This window comes from Rhinopithecus roxellana, chromosome 14 (assembly GCF_007565055.1).
Source record: "Rhinopithecus roxellana isolate Shanxi Qingling chromosome 14, ASM756505v1, whole genome shotgun sequence".
In the NCBI taxonomy this organism is placed as follows: Eukaryota; Metazoa; Chordata; class Mammalia; order Primates; family Cercopithecidae; genus Rhinopithecus; species Rhinopithecus roxellana.
Genome location: NC_044562.1, coordinates 83024730 through 83050155, shown reverse-complemented (window position 1 = coordinate 83050155; position 25426 = coordinate 83024730). Strand labels below are relative to the sequence as shown.

The 25426-nt window shown below is 37.3% G+C and overlaps 1 protein-coding gene across 3 annotated transcripts in view; it reads left to right on the top strand.

Moving 5' to 3' along the window:
* SCN2A (sodium voltage-gated channel alpha subunit 2) overlaps positions 1 to 25426 on the top strand; it is a 166017-nt gene that overhangs the window by 66647 nt on the left and 73944 nt on the right. For 2 of the 3 annotated variants that reach the window (XM_010365307.2, XM_010365306.2), the window contains exons 4-12: positions 2905 to 2994; positions 3723 to 3851; positions 4408 to 4499; positions 5381 to 5653; positions 7083 to 7146; positions 8678 to 8819; positions 8960 to 9166; positions 10531 to 10818; positions 23443 to 23787. In XM_010365307.2, the coding sequence (XP_010363609.1) occupies positions 2905 to 2994; positions 3723 to 3851; positions 4408 to 4499; positions 5381 to 5653; positions 7083 to 7146; positions 8678 to 8819; positions 8960 to 9166; positions 10531 to 10818; positions 23443 to 23787 (1630 nt within the window). Of the gene's footprint in view, positions 1 to 2904; positions 2995 to 3722; positions 3852 to 4220; positions 4313 to 4407; positions 4500 to 5380; positions 5654 to 7082; positions 7147 to 8677; positions 8820 to 8959; positions 9167 to 10530; positions 10819 to 23442; positions 23788 to 25426 lie in introns of all 3 variants that reach the window. The other variant, XM_030916179.1, reaches the window with a different exon arrangement.

The window sequence follows — 25426 nt, the reverse complement described above, 5'->3', positions numbered from 1 at the left end:
GTTTAAATGGAGACTAACGTGAATTTGGAAAGATCGTTTAGAGGAGACTGCAATAATCTAGATGGACTATTAGACTTGATGCTAGTCTTGACAGACACTTGGACCATGCAGTGATATGGAGATGGAAAAAAGTAACTGAATCCAGAGATAGCAGGCAGAGTTGACAATATTTGATAGTTAATTAGATGTGAACGTTTAAGGAGAGACAGCAATCTAAGATTTCTCATAGGTCTCTGGGTATATTATGCACATTTTATAAGACACGGAGGTGTCAAAGGAGTAAGCAATTAGCAGGAGCGGAGGGGTAGATGAAAAGATACTTTTCAAAAGTTCAGTTTTAGAATTCAAAATTTGAAGTGTTGATAAGATATGTAAGTACAGATGTCATATGGACAATCAAGTATGTGGAATTCAGAAGAGAGGTCTCGCTTGGAGAGAAGTACCTGAGACTGGTGGGTACATAATGGTTATGCTTGTTGAGCAAAGTTTGTCTATGGGCTACACTAGGATGAGGAGAGTAGAAGAGAGGTAGATGGCTTACATACCTTATGTCTTTCTTTTCAAAAAGAAAAATGTCACATTTCAAAGAATACAGAGAAACTGGTGCTCTGAGGCATGAAGAAGCCAGGGAATTGGAACCTCCTGAAAGCAGAGGGAAGATAACTTAATGTAAAGGGGAGGAACCATTCTTGTTGAATGCTGTTCAGAAAGCACATCAAATATAAACTCAAATTATCCTTTTGTTTTTAGTGACAAAACGTGAAGATGTTGTCATCTTTAGAAAGTAAAGCTGGTAGGCTGAATATGTGATAGATATATAAGAAAAGGAAAGATAAGGAGCTCTTTCAAAAGTTTGGCCATGATATGGAAAAGGGAGATAGGGCTGTAAATAGTTAAGGAGGGTTGGGAGTCATAGGAGAGAAATATCCATTCCCCCATGCCAGGGCAAGGGAGACATAAGCAAGTTTGTGTTGACAGGAAAAAGCCAGTAAGGTGGGGGCCATTAAGGATAAGAAAAGAGAGAGAAAAGAGATTGTTCAAGTCTTCTGGAAGGGGGAAGGTGTCCAGAATACAGGTGGAGGGATTGGAAACTTCCCCACTATAACAGGAAGGATGAAAGGATTGGTCTCAATGTGGAGAAGTTTGTTGATTTGGGGGTGGGAAGTGGAGGAGGAGCATTATGATACTGTCTCTTCTCTGTAAAGTAGAAAATAAGTTTTCAGCTTGAAATGGAGTGGAAATAAAGACGAGGGTTGGAAGTTGAAGGAAAGTGCAGAATATTTGAAATTTTCTTTGCAGAGAGTAGGAGACGGAGCCAAGTGGGAAAATACAGGACTGTGTTGAGGACCACTGAGGTTTGTGACCGTAATTTTAGAATGGTGCCAGTCTGCCACGGGGTGTTATTTTCCCAACAGGGCTCAGCAGACCAACAGGCACAGGGGACCGTCTAGTTTTATATACCAATAGCAAGTCGTTCTTTATTTAATTTAGTTTTTTGTTTGTTTTAGCAATAAAGAAAAATTAAGTGTTTCTTCTTTGAAATGGTATTTCGTGTGTGTGTGTGTGTGTGTGTGTGTGTGTGTGTGTGTGTTCTCTAGATTATAGTGCCCTCACGTGGCTGATGCACATCATTTACTTACGAGTGTTTTCATATGGATGGAAAAACTGAGAATTAAGCATGGGCCTTCCAGCACAGCTACTAAAATTAAAAAATAATAATTACTATTATTGTTTTGACCAAAAGCAGTACTAGGTGTAAATGAACTTCCTTTCTAGATCAACAACATTGTCCAGTTATAATAGTGTTGATATTTTGTTATGCATAAGTAATGTATGATTTATAGTAAAAACATTAGGAGTGAGAAAAGACGTGAAGAGCACGTATTTCCTCTCTGGGATTTTAATAATTGTGTCCAGATTCACACTGATAAAAAGTGCCGATTTACATAATTGCAACTAAATCTTTATTGTGCTTTTTATTAAATATGAAAGTCATTACTATTATCTGAGTACTGAATATTTTCTTAAATAGTTGTTTTGATTTTTGTCTTTTCCTGTTTTTTAATGTCAAGGAAAGGGAAGGGCATTGACTATACCTGCAAAGACAAAGTGGGATAGGGTGAAACCAACCCAATATTTATAATAAACTGTATTCTCTATGATTCAGGAAGCAATTTATTGAACATCTATTATGCACTAGGGCCATTAAGTTGCAGGAGACTTACATATTTTAACACATTTGAACTTCATAGCAATCCTGTTAAATGATTACTTTTTCTTGCTTTTATAACCAAGTCAATTGAGATTTGGGGAACTTAATAAGTAATTTTGCCTTAGTTACAAACCCCGGAAATGACAGTGCTAACACCTGCCATCTTCTCTCATAGTTCAGAATTTTATGAGCAGTTGTAGTATATTACACACTCTGTTTAGAAAGGACCTTATAAGACATTCCACCAGGGTGACTTTTAGAATGATGTTATAATACACTTAATTAATTACTTGAATTCTCTTGTTGAATTTTTGCCAGGGTTTACATACATGATGAACTTGCAGTTTTATTGTTCAGTTGAGTCTGTCATTAAGAAAATTTAAGTTGATAAATTATTCACCGATGAACTAATTTCTTTGCATTTAATCTTTTTAATTACTAAAGGTACCTAAATAGCCTCAAAATAGTTGATGGCTTGGCCTGAAGACAAGATGTAAATATGAGGTTGTTGAGTTACAGAAATGGCAAAAAAAAAAAAAAAAAAAAAAAAAAAAAAGGTCAATGATAGAATAATAAGCAACAAAATAATAATAAGCACTAAAGTTTTAAACTTCATGGTGGTGAAGGCATGGTAGTGCATGAAAGTAAGATTTTTCCGTTGAACTTTGTCTTCCTTGACGATATTCTTCTACTTTATTCAATATGCTCATTATGTGCACTATTCTTACCAACTGTGTATTTATGACCATGAGTAACCCTCCAGACTGGACAAAGAATGTGGAGTAAGTATAAATATTTTTCAATATTGACCTCCCTTTATGTTTCGTATTGTGCTTTTAACACCTTGAGACCTCCTCAATTTCTTTAACAAATCATGCTAGCTACTGTTAACCAGACCCCGATTCAAGTTCATGTGTATCACGAAATGCCTTCTAGGACAAAGCTTGTAGTGGGCTCACTCAGTTGTGCAAATTACTGCACTAGTTTGACTGCCGTTATCTGCAGCCCTTTATCTTTTTTGTGAGTCTTAATGCTCTTTTGAAGATCACCAGTGATTTACTAAAATCTACTGATAAAAAGTATACATAGTTTTTATGTTCCTTTTTAAATGACTATCACAGTTCTACGTGTTACTAGGATATGTTTGATGGCTTTTAATGGTGCACATTTTATAAAATATGAATGCTTCACTCATTTTTGGATTAATACCTATTTGCTCCAATCAGACTGAAGGCCAGTGTATTTCAGATTATGTCTTCATATAGAGCCACATTATTTGGATCCTTTAAATTAATTAATGTGGAAAACGCAATATTTATTTATTTAGTCAATGAGAATGTTTTTGGAATTTAATGTTTCTTTTTTGACTTAAGCTCCACCTAAACTCTATATCATAGGGAGACCAACAGGGAAGTGTCTGATTTTTGTTTGCTGTTTATGTCATCTTTAAGATATGTACATGTAAATTGACCACTAGATTTTTAATGTGAACTTGGCTATTTTCTCTCAGGTATACCTTTACAGGAATTTATACTTTTGAATCACTTATTAAAATACTTGCAAGGGGCTTTTGTTTAGAAGATTTCACATTTTTACGGGATCCATGGAATTGGTTGGATTTCACAGTCATTACTTTTGCGTAAGTATCTTAATACATTTTCTCTCCTGGAAGAGTAAATCACTGGTGGGAGCCTGTACTATATTTTCCTTGGTGGCTTGCCTTGACAGACCAAACATTTTTCTTAGTAATCATATTTTTCTTCCAATCAAATTATTCAGTTTGGAGAAATTAGGAACTATCATGGTAAATTACATGTCTTTGGTTTCAATTAGCACTGTAAAGTAATAAAGTTTCCCAAATAACAGAGATTATGATTGATGACAATGCCATTTTCCTCTTAATTGGGAAATCTGATGGCAACACTCATGAAATTAAAAGGTCTTGATGAAAGACCAAGGCAGACATAGATTTCCCTAAATTCTGAATAACTCTGATTTAATTCTACAGGTATGTAACAGAATTTGTAAACCTAGGCAATGTTTCAGCTCTTCGAACTTTCAGAGTCTTGAGAGCTTTGAAAACTATTTCTGTAATTCCAGGTAAGAAGAAAATGGTATAAGGTGGTAGGCCCCTTATATCTCCAACTGTTTCTTGTGTTCTGTCATTGTGTTTGTGTGTGAACCCCCTATTACAGATATGTGACAGAGTTTGTGGACCTGGGCAATGTCTCAGCGTTGAGAACATTCAGAGTTCTCCGAGCATTGAAAACAATTTCAGTCATTCCAGGTGAGAGCTAGGTTAAACACCGAGGCTGACTTTAGCTACAGTGGTGCTACCAATCACAGCTTTTGTGCAGAAGCCTTGTTGCTAGTTGCATATTGCAAATAAATATGTAAAAAAAGCAAGAATTGGTACATCATTTTTTGGATGGATTTGATTCTTTGCTTTTTACTCATTGCTTTCTTTAAAACTATTCTAAATCAGCCTTTGAGTTTAACAAGTGTTGCATGAGGCATTTGCAGTAACAGGCTACATGGTTTGCATCCTATAACATCAAGCTTTCCGCATAGAAGCTAAACTATGAGACATTCAGATTGATGCAAATTTGACAATTTAGGCCTAAAACTGGCAATCTTTTAAGCTGCAGATAAATGAAAGAGCAAGGGATAGCATGAGTGCTGCATGGGGCTCAGATTTCAGATGTCTTCCTTTTTTTAACCCATACTCAAGCTTGCCGAATTCACAAATATATAACCTCATAATTCATCGACTTCAAGATTTCTTACTACTCTATTCATATAGACTTTTCTAAAACCAGTAAGGGGTTAGGGAGTAAGACATCTGCAAATAAAAGCAAAATATTTACACAAGGTTGATGTTTAAGCATGAATAACAAAATCATTCTTTTGCTCTAAGGAGTGTTTGGAAATACACATTTGGTTCATTTCCATTCACAGTTTTCTAATGAACGTACAAGTTCTGCTTTCATTCATTTTCACCAGCTAGCAGGCTTTTCATGAAAATGTTATTCAATCACAAACATTAAACTAATATTGTTGGCATTCTGCATGACATTTTTATTTTCCAGGACAAGCTCATGATATTTTTGCCGGTAAAATAGCTGTTGAGTAGCATATTTAAATTCCTCCTTCTGATTTTATTTGTAGGCCTGAAGACCATTGTGGGGGCCCTGATCCAGTCAGTGAAGAAGCTTTCTGATGTCATGATCTTGACTGTGTTCTGTCTAAGCGTGTTTGCGCTAATAGGATTACAGTTGTTCATGGGCAACCTACGAAATAAATGTTTGCAATGGCCTCCAGATAATTCTTCCTTTGAAATAAATATTACTTCCTTCTTTAACAACTCATTGGATGGGAATGGTACCACTTTCAATAGGACAGTGAGCATGTTTAACTGGGATGAATATATTGAGGATAAAAGTAAGATATACTCTATAAACCATTAAGTTGTTTAGTTCTCTAAATATTGAATATTATATATCATAGAAATTATCTCAATTTAGATGTGAACCAAGTGACTTAGACTAATTTAAGATGATTTAACACATATAATAAAGATATCAAATGATACCTTATTCCTTTTTTTCTTATCTGTCCGTTGATATAGTAAAAGTTCTCATTTGAAAATGTATTGTCTTATACTCATGTTGAAAGTAATTTTGTATTATGCCATATTGAAAAATGTTTATTTGGTAGACATTAATCAGGCATTTTCAGTCATTTTGATAAATAAATCAGTAGTTTGAACTATTCAGTGTATTCCACTGAAATGTGTTAAGAAGACTGAAGAGAAATAATTTGGCCCTATTTGGTTGATGCAACATATGTATTGAGCACACATGCTGTATCTGAAAATAGAGAAACCATTTATCAAGATGAAATAAGAATTTGTGCGCTCCTCAGAAGGTTAAGTAATCCTGATTTAGCCATTCACTTATTCATACTCTAATTAGTACCTTTAGTGTCATCGTTGTATTGTAGTTACCAGTTTAGTTTGATTATATTTAAGGTATGAACATCAGAATAATCTCATGTCATATAGTTCAGCATGATTTCTTAACATTGAGCCCAGCCCCTCTGTCATTTTTCTTGTGTGTGTGCATGTTTGTATGTTAATATAAAAATACATATGTTCACATGTGTATGCAGGTTTTCTGAGATCATCTTTGCAACTTACTGAAGTTATATGCAATACCTTAAAAATAAAAACTAGATAGTTCTCCATAGCTTAAAAATAAAAGCTAGATAAACTTAGACAACGTATCTCTCCAAAGAAACAAGTTTATTTTCTTCATTTGAAAGGCAGAAATCAAGCAAAATTTCAAGCAAAACACTTATTTACAGCATCATAAGAGGGAATAAATACCTAAGCCCACTTCTCACAGGAAATGAAGTTAAAATTGGCAGGAAAAAAATGTCTGAATCTATTTTGAGCCCAGGGAAAAAAAGTATATGTAAAGTAAAATTTTATTTGCATGAAAACACCTAGAAACAGCAAAGCTTTCTTCTTTCTTACTTTTTGTGCCCAGCAATAGACTGGTAGCTCTTTCTTGATGTATCCCACGCAATTTGAGCTTATATTTGCAATGAATGCTGATATACTAATGTTATCATAGTAATTCGTTCTGAACATTTTTCTTTTTAACATAGATTTGCTAACCATTTGTACAATCAAAAATGTTATATATTGATATTTGTTCAACATTTTGAAAAATCTCTTTAGCCGTATATATTTATTAGTTTATCCATCTCATTATGTTTGAAAACATTTGTGAGCTTTGCCACCTAAACGGGGTGACTGAAGTGTTTTACAGGCTTTTAATGATTCTATTCCTTTCTCTTCAAATAGGTCACTTTTATTTTTTAGAAGGGCAAAATGATGCTCTGCTTTGTGGCAACAGCTCAGATGCAGGGTAAGTGATGCTTCCTACTGAGTTTCAGTCCACACTACTCCATCAGTGTCAACAACCTGCCACCTCCCACTCATCCAGTCCCACTCACTCCTCACTCGAAACCCTCCATAAATTCTACTTCATGGTGACTCTCAGAATATCCAGGATAAGTGTAGATTCTCACCTCCTTCACACAGTCATTTGCTGCAATTATTTTCCTATGCTAGGTCACATCTAATCTTCCAAATTAATTCAATGTAAAATAGAGAATAAAACAGTATAATATGCATCTGAAGCTCAATAGAATTCTTAAGCACATACTTTTTATAAGTGTGATATTTTATATATACTAATGTGTTCTCTACGGCTTAAAATATAAGATCTCTGAAGATAATGTTAATATCTGAGACATGGGGAGTATTTAACATATGTTAGCAAAGTGGTTAAAAACAAACTGGAGAGTCTGCATAGATTCAGACTTTGACTCCATCATATAATCTCACTTCTACTTGCCTTCGTTTCCTCATATGACAAGTGGGTATAATAATAGGGTTTTTGTGATGATGAAGTGGATTAATAAATGTATAGCTGTTTAGATCGCTCAATAAGTGCTTGTAATTGTTATTATTGGGATCACCCAAATGTTTGCTATTAAGAAACATGAAACTAAAGCCTAGGAAAATTTTAAAATGCAGTTAATGTTCTCTATTTAGTGAGATTTTAGAGTCACACACAAAAGTCTAATGTACTTTCTTTGGACGATGATACTGTGGACATTGGTAGCTAATACCTTTAGCAAAATTCCCAGTGATAATAGGCTTTCCTTTTGACTTCTATGATCAGCACTATGCTTCCTTTATCTTCCGCTTCCAATGATAAGTAAATCAATTGATTTTCATGCCTTGTGTGTAGTGTACTAAACGCTTTACATACAATATCTTCTTCAATGTTTGCAAAGTCGTGAGACAGGTTCTCTTATTAGCCCATTCTCACATGCGAGGTGCCTGAAGATTAGCAAATTAAGTAACTTGCCCAAGATGGTTCAGCTCAGAAGTGTGAGGCAAGACACTGAAGCCCCTCCTGCTTGATCTTCAAGGTCCTCCTATGACATTTTTACCACACAGTGTCATTCACTCCTTGTGGCGAGCCCCACCTATCCTTTTCTCACTTCTTTGCTCTGTTCCCACACTTACACACATTTTTGCCTCATGACATCTTCAGTGAAAATCAACTTTTTCCTTACAGAGTATTTTTTATCTGTCCTTAAGTCCCAGAAGATACTAATCATGATATTATTGCTTTTATATGGAGACATGATAAATATAATAATGACAATTATGAATCACAGAGGAATCCACAAAGCAGACCTAATAGATTCTGTTATTATATAAATCAGTCCACATAGTGCTGAGCTAAGTACTGGGTAAGGTGAGAGAAATCGGCTTTCTTCTAGTGCCCGTATAAAATAGACACTGGCATCTATTAAAACAGGAAAACCAATTAGCAGACTTGCAGTTACTGACTTCCTCTCTTTCCTCTAACCTAATTACAGCCAGTGTCCTGAAGGATACATCTGTGTGAAGGCTGGTAGAAACCCCAACTATGGCTACACGAGCTTTGACACCTTTAGTTGGGCCTTTTTGTCCCTATTTCGTCTCATGACTCAAGACTTCTGGGAAAACCTTTATCAACTGGTAAGAACAGATAAAATGATTTTTCTGAGAATCCTAAAACACTGAGCTCAAGAGAATTGCTGTAGAATACTTTATTACTTAGAGTGTGAGTTTGTAACATCCTGTAAACAATTTTTTAAAATCTCTCTTCCATTTTGCAGACACTACGTGCTGCTGGGAAAACATACATGATATTTTTTGTGCTGGTCATTTTCTTGGGCTCATTCTATCTAATAAATCTGATCTTGGCTGTGGTGGCCATGGCCTATGAGGAACAGAATCAGGCCACCTTGGAAGAGGCTGAACAGAAGGAAGCTGAATTTCAGCAGATGCTCGAACAGTTGAAAAAGCAACAAGAAGAAGCTCAGGTATAGTGAACAAGCATACAGTCCTTTGTTTTTCTTTATCTAAATTCTTTGACCTAAATGTTGAGGTCAGTGGCAAGGTAGTTGACATTAGAAATATGTCATATGTGTTTGGTAAGTGCTAGAAGCCTGTTTGTTTATTAAGAAGTTAATAGTTTATTGCAGTGATCTCTGTCAATAGTAATGGCATCAAAACACGGATAATTATAACTGCTTTACTGACTTTTTTTCTCCCTTGTGACTCCTTGAGGAAATTAACTATTAACAAAGGCCTCATTTACTCAAACTTGCAGAGTAGATAAACCGACATGTCCTCAGTTGAAGTATTTTCTTAGGGGAAGAGGAATTCAGTTACAGTTGCTTCTTCATTGCAGTATCACCAGAGGTGGTAAGGGTCAAAAAACCAGAATTAAACTAAGAAAATTATTTCATTGAGTCTGGAAAGGCAAAGGCTTATTCAATATTTGTTCTCTTTTATATAAAGTGTATAAATGCAAGCTTGTGGGTTACGTCGGTAAATCACTAGTGTGTAAACATATTAAAACATTAGCACTCTCTGCCTCCTACTCTACAAATCCTTTAATTCGGACTTGACGAGCCTTCAAAATAAGGCAAGAATTTTTCTAATTATATTTGCTTGACTTAATGGCACTAACTAATCCAATTGCCTATTTTTGTCTTTTTTTGTATATTGAATACAATTCCCTTTTATCACTGAGTATTCCTAAATATGTAATAAAGGTCAAAGTATACTGATGTAATAGCAACAATATTAAACACCATCTTTCTGCCAAAACCACAGTTATACTTTACAAATTCATGCAGATGCCATGATCTAGGATTCTCAAATAAACAATCTGTGTCATGTCTTTGCTGTGCATTTCTTAGTGAAATACTCAATTTAAATCACAGCGAAAAATGTAATTAAAATAAAATACTTGATTGAATTACATTTAATAATTCAATTTCTTTATTGTGTGAAAATGGAATCAAAGGCAAATGTCTACCAGGTTTAAATAGGAAACCTTTAATTCCTAAATTATTTCCTTCTTAAAATATTGTTCAAATTATAGAAAAAGTTATTATGATCTTTGAGTGTCTTGCTCATATTATTAGATAATTAGGCATCATAGTGTGAGGACAGAGCTTAAAGGTTCTCATAAAAGTCATATGTGTCATCTTCCATATGACTGCCCATTTTATTCATTGATTGGTCTAATAACAATGTACTGTTTTCTAAAATACTGAACGAAATGGAGAATTGTTTTTCAAGATTATCTTCATGATATTGAAGCTCAATTAAGCAGTAACATGATAATTATTTTTTAAGTTTATATGCAACTTCCACCTACTTTGCGCCCTTCTAGGCAGCAGCTGCGGCCGCATCTGCTGAATCAAGAGACTTCAGTGGTGCTGGTGGGATAGGAGTTTTTTCAGAGAGTTCTTCAGTAGCGTCTAAGTTGAGCTCCAAAAGTGAAAAAGAGCTGAAAAATAGAAGAAAGAAAAAGAAACAGAAAGAACAGTCTGGAGAAGAAGAGAAAAACGACAGAGTCCGAAAATCGGAATCCGAAGACAGCATAAGAAGAAAAGGTTTCCGTTTTTCCTTGGAAGGAAGTAGGCTGACATATGAAAAGAGATTTTCTTCTCCACACCAGGTAAAAATATTAACTTACATGAACTGTGTTCTCATAAAAGCTTTTCAAAGAATATGCCAGAATTTGATGGAGAGAAAACTGCCTTCCACCTGGATGGCACAATGCTTTCAGAGTAGTGATGATTATCAAGTATTTTGGCTATCACTTCAGAGAATTTGTGAGTTTTACAACTCTTTGGAATCCCAGAAAGGAAATTTTAGATCCTTCTGGGTTTGGAAAGATTTGCAGTTTAGAGGTTTTCTTAAAGATTCAAAAATCTTCGAGAAATTTTCCACATCAGAAATTATCAGCAGATGGTTCCCATCTCTTCTTAACTATTGTGCGTGGATCTAGTGAACTGTGGGCTTTCTGAGTGACAAATTCCCAGAAGTGGACCAGAGACTCTTTTAGGCCATCTGCGGGGTTGTTCCCATCAGGTGCAAATATCACATGCCAAGGGCATTCTTCTTGCCCTTGTTTCAAAGGGGACTGAAACAAAATATCTCTAAAAGTAGCCAAAACTCTCAGATAGACAAGTACTGAGGGAGATTTATGACACGAAATAAAAAGTAGTGTTTAGTTGTACTTGATTATCTGTGTTTCATGTTAAACATGGGACTTGCATTCGAAGAGTACTGTGATTTATAAACTGCAACAGATATTCACTGGGTACCTCTGCCTTTTGTACCCATACAAGTTGTTGAAATTTTAAAATTTAGAATCCTAATTGTCTTTGAAATCACCAAGAGAATTCACAGGAATACACAGTACCTCAGAAGACATTTTCACCAGGAGTGAAACCTTAATATCTATACAGTAGCAATAATATCTATACAGTAACAATAAGAATTACAACAACAACATTGATAATGGCTAATATTTACACATTGTGTTGTTATTTGTAATATTAATTCATGTAAGCCTTTCACTATAACCCTAGGTAAGTTCTAATTTAATTAATATCCCCAAATTTTGTATGTGAAGAGAAGCAGGGGGCTGCATTCTTTGTTGAGTACCTATTTTATGATTGGCATTCTTTCTACACTCTCAAAATTAATGCTAACAGTTCTGTGGAATAGTATTATTTTCATTACTATAATGAAAAAACTATTTTGGATCAGTAAAGTTAAATAATTGCACAATGTCATATAGTAATAGAAAAAGTTATTATGATCTTTGTTTATATTAGGGTTGTTGGTATTCAAATTTTGCCTGGTACTGAAAGCCTTAAACTTTCCACTTCATCAAGTTGCCTATGAAGAATGCCTTTAAAAACTGATAAGGAAATTTACAATATAACTTTATTTAAAAGACACAATGGCATTATACTTTCTTTTTTACTTTTTTGTAGTACAGACAAGCTCACATAACCTTACATGTGATATATATAAATTCTTGTGGGTCAGCCTTATTCATTTCAAATCCAAGTAACATCATAAGATAGGATACCTTGGGGATTAATTCAAATTTAACATAGGGATCTTTAAACTAAATATCAAAATTTACTCGATCTCTTTCATTTTGTTGTCAGAATCATGATGATTCCATTAGTGGAAACATTAATCAATATATAGGAATCCTTTGAAAGGCAAATCCCCTGTTTACAGCATTAGTGATTCCAAAAAGGAAGCAAGAAAAAGAAAGGGGGTGGGGGACAGAGAGAGAGGACAAAAGGGAGCAAAGGAGGGAGGAAGGTAGAGTATTTTTGCCTACATTTTTACCTAAGTTTGCCTAAATTTTTGCCTAAACTTGTCTAAGTTTTGGCCAAAATTTGCCTAAATTTTAGCCTAGATTTGAAATTTCATATCAACTTCATATCAAACAGATACCCCAGAGATTCTCTTCAATTTGCCTTATTTCTAATTGAATAAAACTAATTCTAGGCAAAATAGTGAAGGCTGATAAAGCTAGGCTCCGTCCTTCCTTTTTCTGTACATTTTGCTCATAGATATGATATTCTCCCAGCAGCCTCTTCTTCCTACCTCTACATACCTTCATTTCCCAGCTAGTTGGGTATTATAAGCAATCACTGACTTAGAAGAAATGGCATGGCTGGCTCAATTTGATACTTGTTTCTTAAGCAGTCTCTATATAAAAATAGAGTTAAAGACTATTTTGCTTGATAAAGAAATAGTCAAACAAATGTCTAAGAGGATGGAGAGGGAGACAGAAAAAGACAGAGGGAAAGGGAGAGAAAGGGAAAAGGGGGTGAGGAGAAAAGGAAGAAGGGAGGAGAGACAGAAAACCCTGAAATCACACCAACCCCATTTTGCAAGCCCTGAAGGTAATACTGAAAATGTCAAACCAGATAGAAGTACTTAACCTTGGTATAGTAATGGAGGGCCCATCGTGTCTGTTAGATTTTTAAGAGTTCGAGACCCCAAAATATTAGGAATTATTGTTTTGTGATGACATGATTATGTTGGTAACAATCTCTGTGTTTGTATTGAAAAACTATACAATGTAAGCCTTTACTGCAAGATTATAATTTCTTTAGCAGAGTAAGTGGACATATGAAATGCTTCTTAGACTCTGATTTGACTTAGTGTGATAGAGAGGGGAGAAGAAAGTCAAGTATGTAATCTCTAATCAAGTTTCAAGATAATCTGGATTTTTTTGAAATCTTTATATGGTACAATTGACCTTAAATTATTACTTTATTATTTATTTGTGATAAGCTACGAGTTTTGCTTTTTAAAGATTCATTTAGTATACGGAATATTTCTTACTGGCCATCTTTTTTGTGTGTTACAGTCTTTGATTACTATGCATTTATGTAATGAATGTCAGCAATAGAAGTTGATGCTAATGGATGGGACACAATCATTTCTCATATAGCTGTCACATGTAAACTATGTTTTTGTATAGCTTAATTCATCCATGATCCTTGAGAAACATGCAAATTTATAACTTATTTTCTTCCAACCTTTCTATGGCTCCAGTTGAACAAGGTCCTGGCAGTTAAAATATAAACTCTTACTAAAAGCAATAGAAATATTCTTCATGGCAAAGCACGTATTGTTTGCCTTTCTTTTTCAGCTAATGATGAGCAGTATGTCACACATCCTGTAAATCCAGTAACTGTTATGTCTTCATAGCTAATTCAAAGTCCCTTGTTAGAGGAGAGAAAGGAGACACAAAAGAAGGTGGATAGTCTAACAGCAGCTTTAAAAAATAACTACTTGTAGGGAAAACAATAAAAGAAAAGTATGAATCTTACTAATGTAGTTAATAGGATAGAAATCATGGGAACAACAAAAGGAGAGATGACTTCTGTCATGGGAGCCATAAGTCTTCTCAGAAGTGGTTCTTACGATAAATAACGAATAGAATCACATAAGATAGTGTTTAACATTTACAGACGTTTAATAGACACTAAGATATTATTGAGAAAAAGTAATTCTTTAGCTGGAAAGAAAATAAAAAGCATACTTATTGGTCAGTGTATTACTCTGTTTTCATGCTGCTGGTAAAGGTATACCCAAGACTGGGCAATTTAGCAAAGAAAGAGATTTAATTGGACTTACAGTTCCATGTGGCTGGCAAAGCCTCACAATCATGGCAGAAGGCAAAGAGGAGCAAGTCACATCTTACTAGGATGGTGGCAGGCAAAGACAGAGTGAGAGCCAAGCAAAAGAAGTTTCTCCCTATAAAACCATCAGATCTCATGAGACCCATTCACTACCACAAGAACAGTATGGGGAAAACCACCACCATGATTTAACTATCTCCCACCAGGTCCCTCCCACAACAGTGGGAATTATGGGAAATATAACTCAAGATGAGATCTGGGTGGGAACACAGCCAAACCATGTCATTCCACCCCGGCCCCTCCCAAATCTCATGTCCTCACATTTCAAAATGAATAATGCCTTCCCAACAGTCCCCCAAAGTCTTAATTCATTTAAGCATTAATTCAGAAGTCCACAGTCCAAACAAAACTTCCTCAGAGACAAGGCAAGTCCCTTTCACCTATGAGCCAGAAAAATCAAAAACAAGTTAGTTACTTCCTAGATACAATGGGGATACAGGCATTGGCTAAATACAGTCATTCTAGATGGGGGAAATCAGCCAAAACAAAGGGGCTACAGGCCCCATACAAGTTCAAAATCCAGCAGGGCAGTCAAATCTTAAAGCTCCAAAATGATCTCCTTTGACTCCATGTCTCACATCCAGGTTATGCTGATGCAAGAGGTGGGTTCCCATGGTCTTGAGCAGCGCCACCCTTGTCGCTTTGCAGGGTATAGCTTCCCTCCTGACTACTTCCATGGATGGGCTGGCATTGAATGTCTGTGACTTTTCCAGGTGCACAGTGCAAGCTGTTGGCGGATCTATTATTCTCGGGTCGGGAGGATAGTGGCTCTCTTCTCACAGCTCCACCAGGCAGTGCCCCAGTAGGGATCCTGTGGCAGGGCTCCGACCCCACATTTCCCTTCCTCACTGCCTTAGCAGAGGTTCTCCATGAGAGCCCCACCCCTGCGGCAAACTTCTGCCTGTACATCCAGGCATTTCTATACATCCTCTGAAATCTAGGCAGATATTCCCAAATCCCAATTCTTGACTTCTGTGCACTGGCAGGCTCAACACCATGTGGAAGCTGCCAAGGCTTGAGGCTTGCACCCTCTGAAGCCATGGGCATAGCTTTACATTTGCCCCTTTCAGTCATGGCTGGAGTCATGGCCCTTTCAGTCATGGCTGGAGTCATTTGCCCCTTTCAGTCATGCAGGGCACCAAGTTCCTAGGCTGCACACAGCATGGGACCTTGGACCTGGCACATGAAACCACTTTTTCCTCTTAGGCCTCCGGGACTGTGATGAGAGGGGCTGGCACAAAGGTCTCTGACATGCCCTGGAGACATTTTCCCCATTGTCTTGGGGATTAACATTCAGCTCCTCATTACTTATACAAATTTCTACAGCCTGCTTGAATTTCTTTTCAGAAAATGGGATTTTCTTTTCTGTCACATTGTCAGGCTGCACATTTTCCAAACTTTTATGCCCTGCTTCCCTTATGAAACTGAATGCCTTTAGCAGCACCCAAGTCACTTCTTGAATGCTTTGCTGCTTAGACATTTCTTCTGCCACATACTCTAAATCATCTCTCCCAAGTTCAAAGTTCCACAAATCTCTAGGACAGGGGCAAAATGCTGCCAGTATCTTTACTAAAATATAACAAGAGTCACCTTTGCTCCACTTTCCAACAAGTTCCTTATCTCCATCTGAGACCATCTCAGCCTGGACGTTATTGTCCATATCACTATCAGGCTTTTGGTCAAAGCCATTCAATAAGTCTCTAGGAAGTTCCAAACTTTCTCACATTTTCCTGTGTTCTTCTGAGCCCTTCAAACTGGTCCATCCTCTGCCTGTTACCCAGTTCCAAAGTTGCTTCCACATTTTGGGTATCTTTTCAGCAGCACCCCACTGCTGGTATCAATTTATTATATTAATCTGTCTTCATGCTGCTGATAAAGACATACCTGAGACTGGGCAATTTACCAAAGAAAGACATTTAATTGGACTTACAGTTTCATGTGGCTGAGGAAGCCTCACAATCATGGAAGAAGGCAAAGAGGAGCAAGTCACATCTTACACAGATGGTGACAGGCAAAGAGAGGGTGAGAGCTGAGCGAAAGGGATTTCTTCCCTTAAAACCATGAGATCTCTGAGAACGGACAGACTGTCTGCTCAAGTGGGTCCTTGACCCTCGAGTAGCCTAAATGGGAGACATTCCGACTAGGGGCAGAATGACACCTCACAGCTCACATGGCTGGGTACACCTGTGAGATGAAGCTTGCAGAGGAATGATCAGAAAGCAACATTTGCTGTTCAGCAATATTCACTCTTCTGCAGCCTCTGCTGCTGATACCCAGGCAAACAGGGTCTGGAGTAGACCTTGAGCAAACTCCAGCAGACCTGCAGCTGAGGGTCCTGACTGTTAGAAGGAAAAATAATAAACAGAAAGGACATCCCACCAAAACCCCATCTGTCCTTCACCATCATCAAAGACAAAGGTAGATAAAACCACAAAGATGGGGAAAAAGCAGTACAGAAAAGCTGGAAATTCTAAAAATCAGAGCACTTCTCCCCCTCCAAAGGAACGCAGCTCCTCACCAGCAATGGAACAAAGCTGGATGGAGAATGACTTTGGCGAGTTGAGAGAAGAAGACTTCAGACAATCAAACTTCTCTGAGCTAAAGGAGGAGTTACGAACCCAGTGCAAAGAAACTAAAAACCTTGAAAAAAGATTTGACGAATGGCTAACTAGAAAAACCAATGCAGAGAAATCCACAAACAAACTGATAGAGATGAAAACCATGACACGAGAACTATGTGACAAATGCACAAGCTTCAGTAACTGATTTGATCAACTGGAAGAAAGGTATCAGTGATTGAAGATCAAATGAATGAAATGAAGCAAGAACAGAAGTTTAGAGAAAAAAGAGTAAAAAGAAATGAACAAAGCCTCCAAGAAATATGGACTATGTGAAAAGACCAAATCTACATCTGATTGGTGTACCTGAAAGTGACGGGGAGAATGGAACGAAGTTGGAAAACACTCTTCAGAATATTATCCAGGAGAACTTCCCCAACCTAGCAAGGCAAGCCAACATACAATTTCAGGAAATACAGAGAATGCCACAAAGATACTCCTCAAGAAGAGCAACTCCAGGACACATAATTGTCAGATTCACCAAAGTTGAAATGAAGGAAAAAATGTTAAGGGCAGCCAGAGAGAAAGGTCGGGTTACCCACAAAGGGAAGCCCATCAGACTAACAGCAGATATCAGCAGAAACTGTACAAGCCAGAAGAGAGTGATGGCCAATATTCAACATTCTTAAAGAAAAGAATTTTCAACCCAGAATTTCATATCCAGCCAAACTAAGTTTCATAAGTGAAGGAGAAGTAAAATCCTTCACAGACAAGCAAATGCTGGGAGATTTTGTCACCACCAGCCCTGCCCTACAAGAGCTCCTGAAGGAAGCTCTAAACATGAAAAGGAGCAACCAGTACCAGCCACTGCAAAAACATGCCAAAATGAAAAGACCATCGATGCTAGGAAGAAACTGCATCAACTAATGAACAAAATAACCAGCTAACATCATAATGACAGGATCAAGTTCACACATAATAATATTAACCTTAAATGTAAATGGGCTAAATGCTCCAATTAAAGACACAGACTGGCAAATTGGATTAAAGAATCAAGACCCATCAATTTGCTGTATCCAGGAGACCCATCTCATGTGCAGAGACACGCATAGGCTCAAAATAAAGGGATGCAGGAAGATCTACCAAACAAAAGGAAAACAAAAAAAAGGCAGGGGTTGCAATCCTAATATCTGATAAAACAGACTTTAAACCAACAAAGATCAAAAGAGACAAAGAAGGCCATTACATAATGGTAAAGGGATCAATTCAACAAGAAGAGCTAACTATCCTAAATATATATGCACCCAATACAGGAGCACTCAAATTCATAAAGCAAGTCCTTAGAGACTTACAAAGAGACTTAGACTCCCATACAATAATAATGGGAGACTTTAACACCCAACTGTCAACATTAGACAGATCAATGAGACAGAAAGTTAACAAGGATATCCAGGAATTGAACTCAACTCTGCACCAAGCAGACCTGATAGACATCTACAGAACTCTCCACCCCAAATCAACAGAATATAAATTCTTCTCAGCACCACATCGCACTTATTCCAAAATTGACCACATAGTTGGAAGTAAAGCACTCCTCAGCAAATGTAAATGAACAGAAATTATAACAAACTTTCTCTCAGACCCCAGTGCACTCAAACTAGAACTCAGGATTAAGAAACTCACTCAAAACCGCTCAACTACATGGAAACTGAACAATCTGCTCCTGAATGACTACTGGGTACATAATGAAATGAAGGCAGAAATAAAGATGTTCTTTGAAACCAATGAGAACAAAGATACAACATACCAGAATCTCTGGGACACATTTAAAGCAGTGTGTAGAGGGAAATTTATAGCACTAATTGCCCACAAGAGGAAGCAGGAAAGATCTAAAATTGACACTCTAACATCACAATTAAAAGAACTAGAGAAACAAAAGCAAACACATTCAAAAGCTAGCAGAAGGCAAGAAATAACTAAGATCAGAGCAGAACTGAAGGAGATAGAGACACAAAAAGCCCTTCAAAAAATCAGTGAATCCACGAGCTGGTTTTTTGAAAAGATCAACAAAATCGATAGACTGCTAACAAGACTAATAAAGAAGAAAAGAGAGAAGAATCAAATAGATGCAACAAAAAATGACAAAGGGGATATCACCACCAACCCCACAGAAATACAAACACCATCAGAGAATACTGTAAACACCTCAATGCAAATAAACTAGAAAACCTAGAAGAAATGGATAAATTCCTGGACACATACACTCCCCCAAGACTAAACCAGGAAGAAGTTGAATCCCTGAATAGACCAATAACAGGCTCTGAAATTGAGGCAATAATTAATAGACTGCCAACCAAAAAAAGTCCAGGACCAGATGGATTCACAGCCAAATTCTACCAGAGGTACAAGGAGGAGCTGGTACCATTTCTTCTGAAATTATTCCAATCAATAGAAAAAGAGGGAATCCTCCCTAACTCATTTTATAAGGCCAACATCATCCTGATACCAAAGCCTTGCAGAGACACAACAAAAAAAGAGAATTTTAGACTAATATCCCTGATGAGCATTGATGCAAAACTCCTCAATAAAATACTGGCAAACCAAATCCAGCAGCACATCAAAAAGCTTACCCACCATGATCAAGTGGGCTTCATTCCTGGGATGCAAGGCTGGTTCAACATACACAAATCAATAAACATAATCCAGCATATAAACAAAACCAAAGACAAAAACCACATGATTATCTCAATAGATGCAGAAAAGGCCTTTGACAAAATTCAACAGCTCCTCATTATAAAATCTCTCAATAAATTCGGTATTGATGGAACAGATCTCAAAATAATAAGAGCTATTTATGACAAACCCACAGCCAATATCATACTGAATGGGCAAAAACTGGAAGCATTCCCTTTGAAAACTGGCACAAGACAGGGATGCCCTCTCTCACCACTCCTATTCAACATAGTGTTGGAAGTTCTGGCCAGGGCAATCAGGCATGAGAAAGAAATAAAGGGTATTCAATTAGGAAAAGAGGAAATCAAATAGTCTCTGTTTGCAGATGACATGATTGTATATTTAGAAAACCCCGTCATCTCAGCCCAAAATCTCCTTAAGCTGATAAGCAACTTCAGCCAAGTCTCAGGACACAACATCAATGTGCAAAAGTCACTAGCATTCTTATACACCAATAACAGAGAGCCAAATCATGAGTGAATTCCCATTCACAATTGCTTCAAAGAGAATAAAATACCCAGGATTTCAACTTACAAGGGATGTGAAGGACCTCTTCAAGGAGAACTACAAACCACTGCTCAGTGAACTAAAAGAGGACCCAAACAAATGGAAGAACATTCCATATTCATGGATAGGAAGAATCAATATAGTGAAAATGGCCGTACTGCCCAAGGTAACTTATAGATTCAATGCGATTTCCATTAAGCTACCAATGACTTCCTTCACAGAATAGGAAAAAACTACTTTAAAGGTCATATGGAACCAAAAAAGAGCCTGCATTGCCAAGACAGTCCTAAGCCAAAAGAACAAAGCTGGAGGCATCATGCTACCTGACTTCAAACTATACTACAAGGCTACAGTAACCAAAACAGCATGGTACTGGTACCAAAACAGAGATATAGATCAATGCAACAGAAGAGAGCCCTCAGAAATAATACCACACATCTACAACCATCTTATCTTTGACAAACCTGACAAAAACAAGAAATGGGGAAAGGATTCCCTATTTAATAATGGTGATGGGAAAACTGGCTAGCCATAAGTAGAAAGCTGAAACTGGATCCCTTCCTTACACCTTATACAAAAGTTAATACAAGATGGATTAGAGACTTAAATATTAGACCTAAAACCATAAAAGCCCTAGAAGAACACCTAGGCAATACCATTCAGGACATAGGCATTGGCAAGGACTTCATGTCTAAAATACCAAAAGCAATGGCAACAAAAGCCAAAATTGACAAATGGGATCTAATTAAACTAAAGAGCTTCTGCACAGCAAAAGAAACTACCATCAGAGTGAACAGGCAACCTACAGATAGGGAGAAAAGTTTTGCAATCTACTCATCTGACAAAGGGCTAATATCCAGAACCTATAAAGAACTCAAACAAATTTACAAGAAAAAAACAAACAACCCCATCAGAAAATGGACAAAGGATATGAACAGACACTTCTCAAAAGAAGACATTTATGCAGCCAATGGAGACATGAAAAAATGCTCATCATCACTGGCCATCAGAGAAATGCAAATCAAAACCACAATGAGGTATCATCTCACACCAGCTAGAATTGCCATCATTGAAATGTCAGGAAACAACAGGTGCTGGAGAGGATGTGGAGAAATAGGAACACTTTTACACTGTTGGTGGAACTGTAAACTAGTTCAACCATTGTGGAAGACAGTGTGGCGACTCCTCAAGGATCTAGAACTAGAAATACCATTTGACCCAGCCATCCCGTTACTGGGTATATACCCAAAGGATTATAAATCGTGCTGCTATAAAGACACATGAACACGTATGTTTATTGTGGCACTATTCACAATAGCAAAGACTTGGAACCAACCCAAATGTCCGTCCATGACAGACTGGATTAAGAAAATGTGGCACATATACGCCATGGAATACTATGCAGCCATAAAAAAAGGATGAGTTCATGTCCTTTGTAGGGACATGGATGCAGCTGGAAACCATCATTCTCAGCAAACTATCAAAAGAACAGAAAACCAAACACCGCATGTTCTCACTCATAAGTGGAAACTGAACAATGAGAACACTTCGTCACAGGAAGGGGAACATCACACACTGGGGCCTATTGTGGGGTGGGGGGAGTGGGGAGGGATAGCATTAGGAGATATACCTAATGTAAATGACGAGTTAATGGGTGCAACACACCAACATGGCACATGTATACATATGTAACAAACCTGCACGTTGTGCACATGTACCCTAGAACTTAAAGTATAATAAAAAAGAAAATAAATCAAAGAAAAAAAAAAACCCGTGAGATCTCATGAGGTTTATTCACTAACACAAGAACAGTATGGAGAAAACTGACACTATGATTCAACTATTTCCCACCAGGTCCCTCTCCCAACAATGGAAATTATGGGAGATACAACTCAAGATGAGATCTGGGTGGGGACATAGCCAAACCATATTAGTCAGGAATATGAAAACCTATATATTAGTAGGTATAAAATAATGGTTTTAATTGGTTTTAAACCCTTGGAGAGGAAAAGATCAAAGAAGTAACACTTAAATGATGAAGTTAGTATTCTTTCCATTAATAATTACATAAATCTAATGCAAGCTAGCTCAAGTAAAAAAGAGAATGTATTAGATGATGTAAATTATGTCTGTGAGTAGCTTTAGGAATGGTTGCATCCAGAAACTCAAGACAGGTTACCATGACCATGTCTTTTTCCACCATATCTGAATCCAGGTTCCTCCCACATGGTGGCAAGATGTCACTGCAGCTCCAAACTTAGAGCCAATATATTTAGCAGTCTTAAGTGAAAAAGCACCATTTCCTCAGCAGTTGTAAAAGACAAGGATATCTTTCAATTGACCAAGCAGGATTTCATGACCATCTTTAAATTATGTATAGAATACACTGATTGACTAGGCCTGGGACATTGCCTGGGACACTGGGAGACCCTAACCTCAATTCCTGCTGCATCCAGGAATTGAAATTAGTGTCTCCCAGATTACCTGGTCTGAGAGTTGAGGAGCATTTCTCAAGGCTAAAAAGGGTACTGATATATATATATAAAAATTAAGTGATTGTGATCGGACTCTTAGTGAAAATTTAGTTTTTGTAAATATTGCCCTCAGATATCTTGAGACAGAGACAAAATCATGAGAATTGGGGAATAAATCATACAGTTATTTCAGCTTGATTTAATTTATTCATGAAGACCATCATAAAATATGCAAAGGGAAGTGGAAAAGCTGCCCCATGTACTATAATTAAACATTCCTACTAGCAACATTAATTATATTCCCTCCATGGTAAGATTTGCATCAGGGCGTGGTCACTAGTGAGCTCTTACTGGCTATATTTTTGACTTCAGAGGATCTAAAGGTAAGTTTGTGTTTAATTGTTTTCCATTGGGCTGTTAACTGGAATTAACTTCTAAGGAAGGATCTATCAAAAATATCATTTCTAGATGCCAGTAAGAGGACAAAACATTATGGGGACAATCTAGCTATGTTGAGGTATGGGTAGAGTGGAAGAAAAGAGAGCAGAAGATGAAAAATGGAGGAAGGAGAAAAAGCAAGAGTGAAATAGAAAAGGTGAACCTTGTAGAAAGTAACAAAATGCCACCAGCAGTCATCAGAGGGGCTCTTGGTTCCACGTATCCAATGACTTATCCTTGAGTAAGTTAATGACTATGACACAATGAATCAAATTCTGTTTTTCAGAATGCCAGCTCTTAATTCTGTTCATCTGGTTTTTGTTTCTTCTCTTGTTATTCATAGTCCTTACTGAGCATCCGTGGCTCCCTTTTCTCTCCAAGACGCAACAGTAGGGCTAGTCTTTTCAGCTTCAGAGGTCGAGCAAAGGACATTGGCTCTGAGAATGACTTTGCTGATGATGAGCACAGCACCTTTGAGGACAATGACAGCCGAAGAGACTCTCTGTTTGTGCCGCACAGACATGGAGAACGGCGCCACAGCAACGTCAGCCAGGCCAGTCGTGCCTCCAGGGTGCTCCCCATCCTGCCCATGAATGGGAAGATGCATAGCGCTGTGGACTGCAACGGTGTGGTCTCCCTGGTCGGGGGCCCTTCTACCCTCACATCTGCTGGGCAGCTCCTACCAGAGGTGAGGCCAGTTAAAATTGCAGCTGATGGGAAGAGAGTTGTGACTGGTGCAGGCAGGAGTGTTTCTCCATTTCCACATCTAAGAATTTGTTGAGTTTGTTGTCCAAAGGCTGGGAGTTTGTTCAATCAAGCTATTATCTTGTAAAATTGTTCTATTCAGACTTTTCTACAAAGTAATCAAAAACTTAGGTTGGCTGTCAGAGAATATAATTAGAAGTAATTTTTCATCATTATTACTATGGTATGAAACTCGCCAAAAAGCAAAGCAACAATTAATCAAGCATGATGTTTGATTAATATAGTTAAATTAAATCCAAGGAAATTAATGCTCATAAATTAAATAAATACTTAAGGATTTTGTGATGGTTGTTCATTTAAAAGGAGATTTAAATACTTCCACTTGCAGTAGATACTATTACTAAGTAGATTTCAATCTCATAGTACAAGATTGCCTCTCTTTGCAGGTCAGAGTGTTGTAACCTTTTTAGCATCCACTCTAATGATCTCAACCATTGTAAATTTGTGTAGTGAAGAACCACTCAAAAAGTACCTGGAGGTTGTCATTTTTAGAGCAGATTCCAATTTTTATATTATTGTCATAAATTCTTATTGTAAACAAAGTGGCCCAAAATCAATCACATGGAAAAGGATTTCAACTACATACTAGACACTTATAGGGCTATATTATTGAAATTTACTTCATAAGCCATAAGATGCCTTTAATGTTGGTATTTTTTTAATTATACTTTAAGTTCTAGGGTACATGTGCTGGAACCAGCCCAAATGTCCATCAGTGATAGACTGGATTAAGACAATGTGGCGTGGCCGGGCGCGGTGGCTCAAGCCTGTAATCCCAGCACTTTGGGAGGCCGAGACGGACGGATCACGAGGTCAGGAGATCGAGACCATCCTGGCTAACATGGTGAAATCCCGTCTCTACTAAAAAACACAAAAAACTAGCCGGGCGAGGTGGCGGGCGCCTGTAGTCCCAGCTACTCGGGAGGCTGAGGCAGGAGAATGGCGGGAACCTGGGAGGTGGAGCTTGCAGTGAGCTGAGATCCGGCCACTGCACTCCAGCCTGGGCGACCGAGCGAGACTCCATCTCAAAAGAATTTAAAAAAAAAAAAAGAAAAAAGAAAATGTGGCACATATACACCATGGAATACTATGCAGCCATAATGTTGGTATTAAATAAAATTTCATGAGCTAGCAAAAAGTATTTTGGCAATGTCACTTGATTGTTTTTATAGCATTTAAAAGGTCTTCTTATGATTTTTTTTTTTACATAGCTCCATTTATTATCATTGGACAACCTCCCTGAGCCATGTAAAAATGATATGGAGTTCGTTTTCAGTTGCCTAATGGTGGAACTTCTTATCTTGGATTATAAAATACCCATTATCTTCTTCACATTTTTTGCATGGCCTCTCCCCACCTCCTTCTACCAGAGAAGTGTCCAGGTATCCTGGAGTCAGGTTGAACCATGAGAAAAGTAGAACTTTATAGTGGAGGAACCAGGAAGAATGAAAAGAGAACATCAGTTCTTCTTAAAAAACGATAGTAGCTAACCATGTACCAGACACTGTCCAGAACACTTTACATGTGTTAACTCATTTAACCCTCATAACAACCCTTTTTGA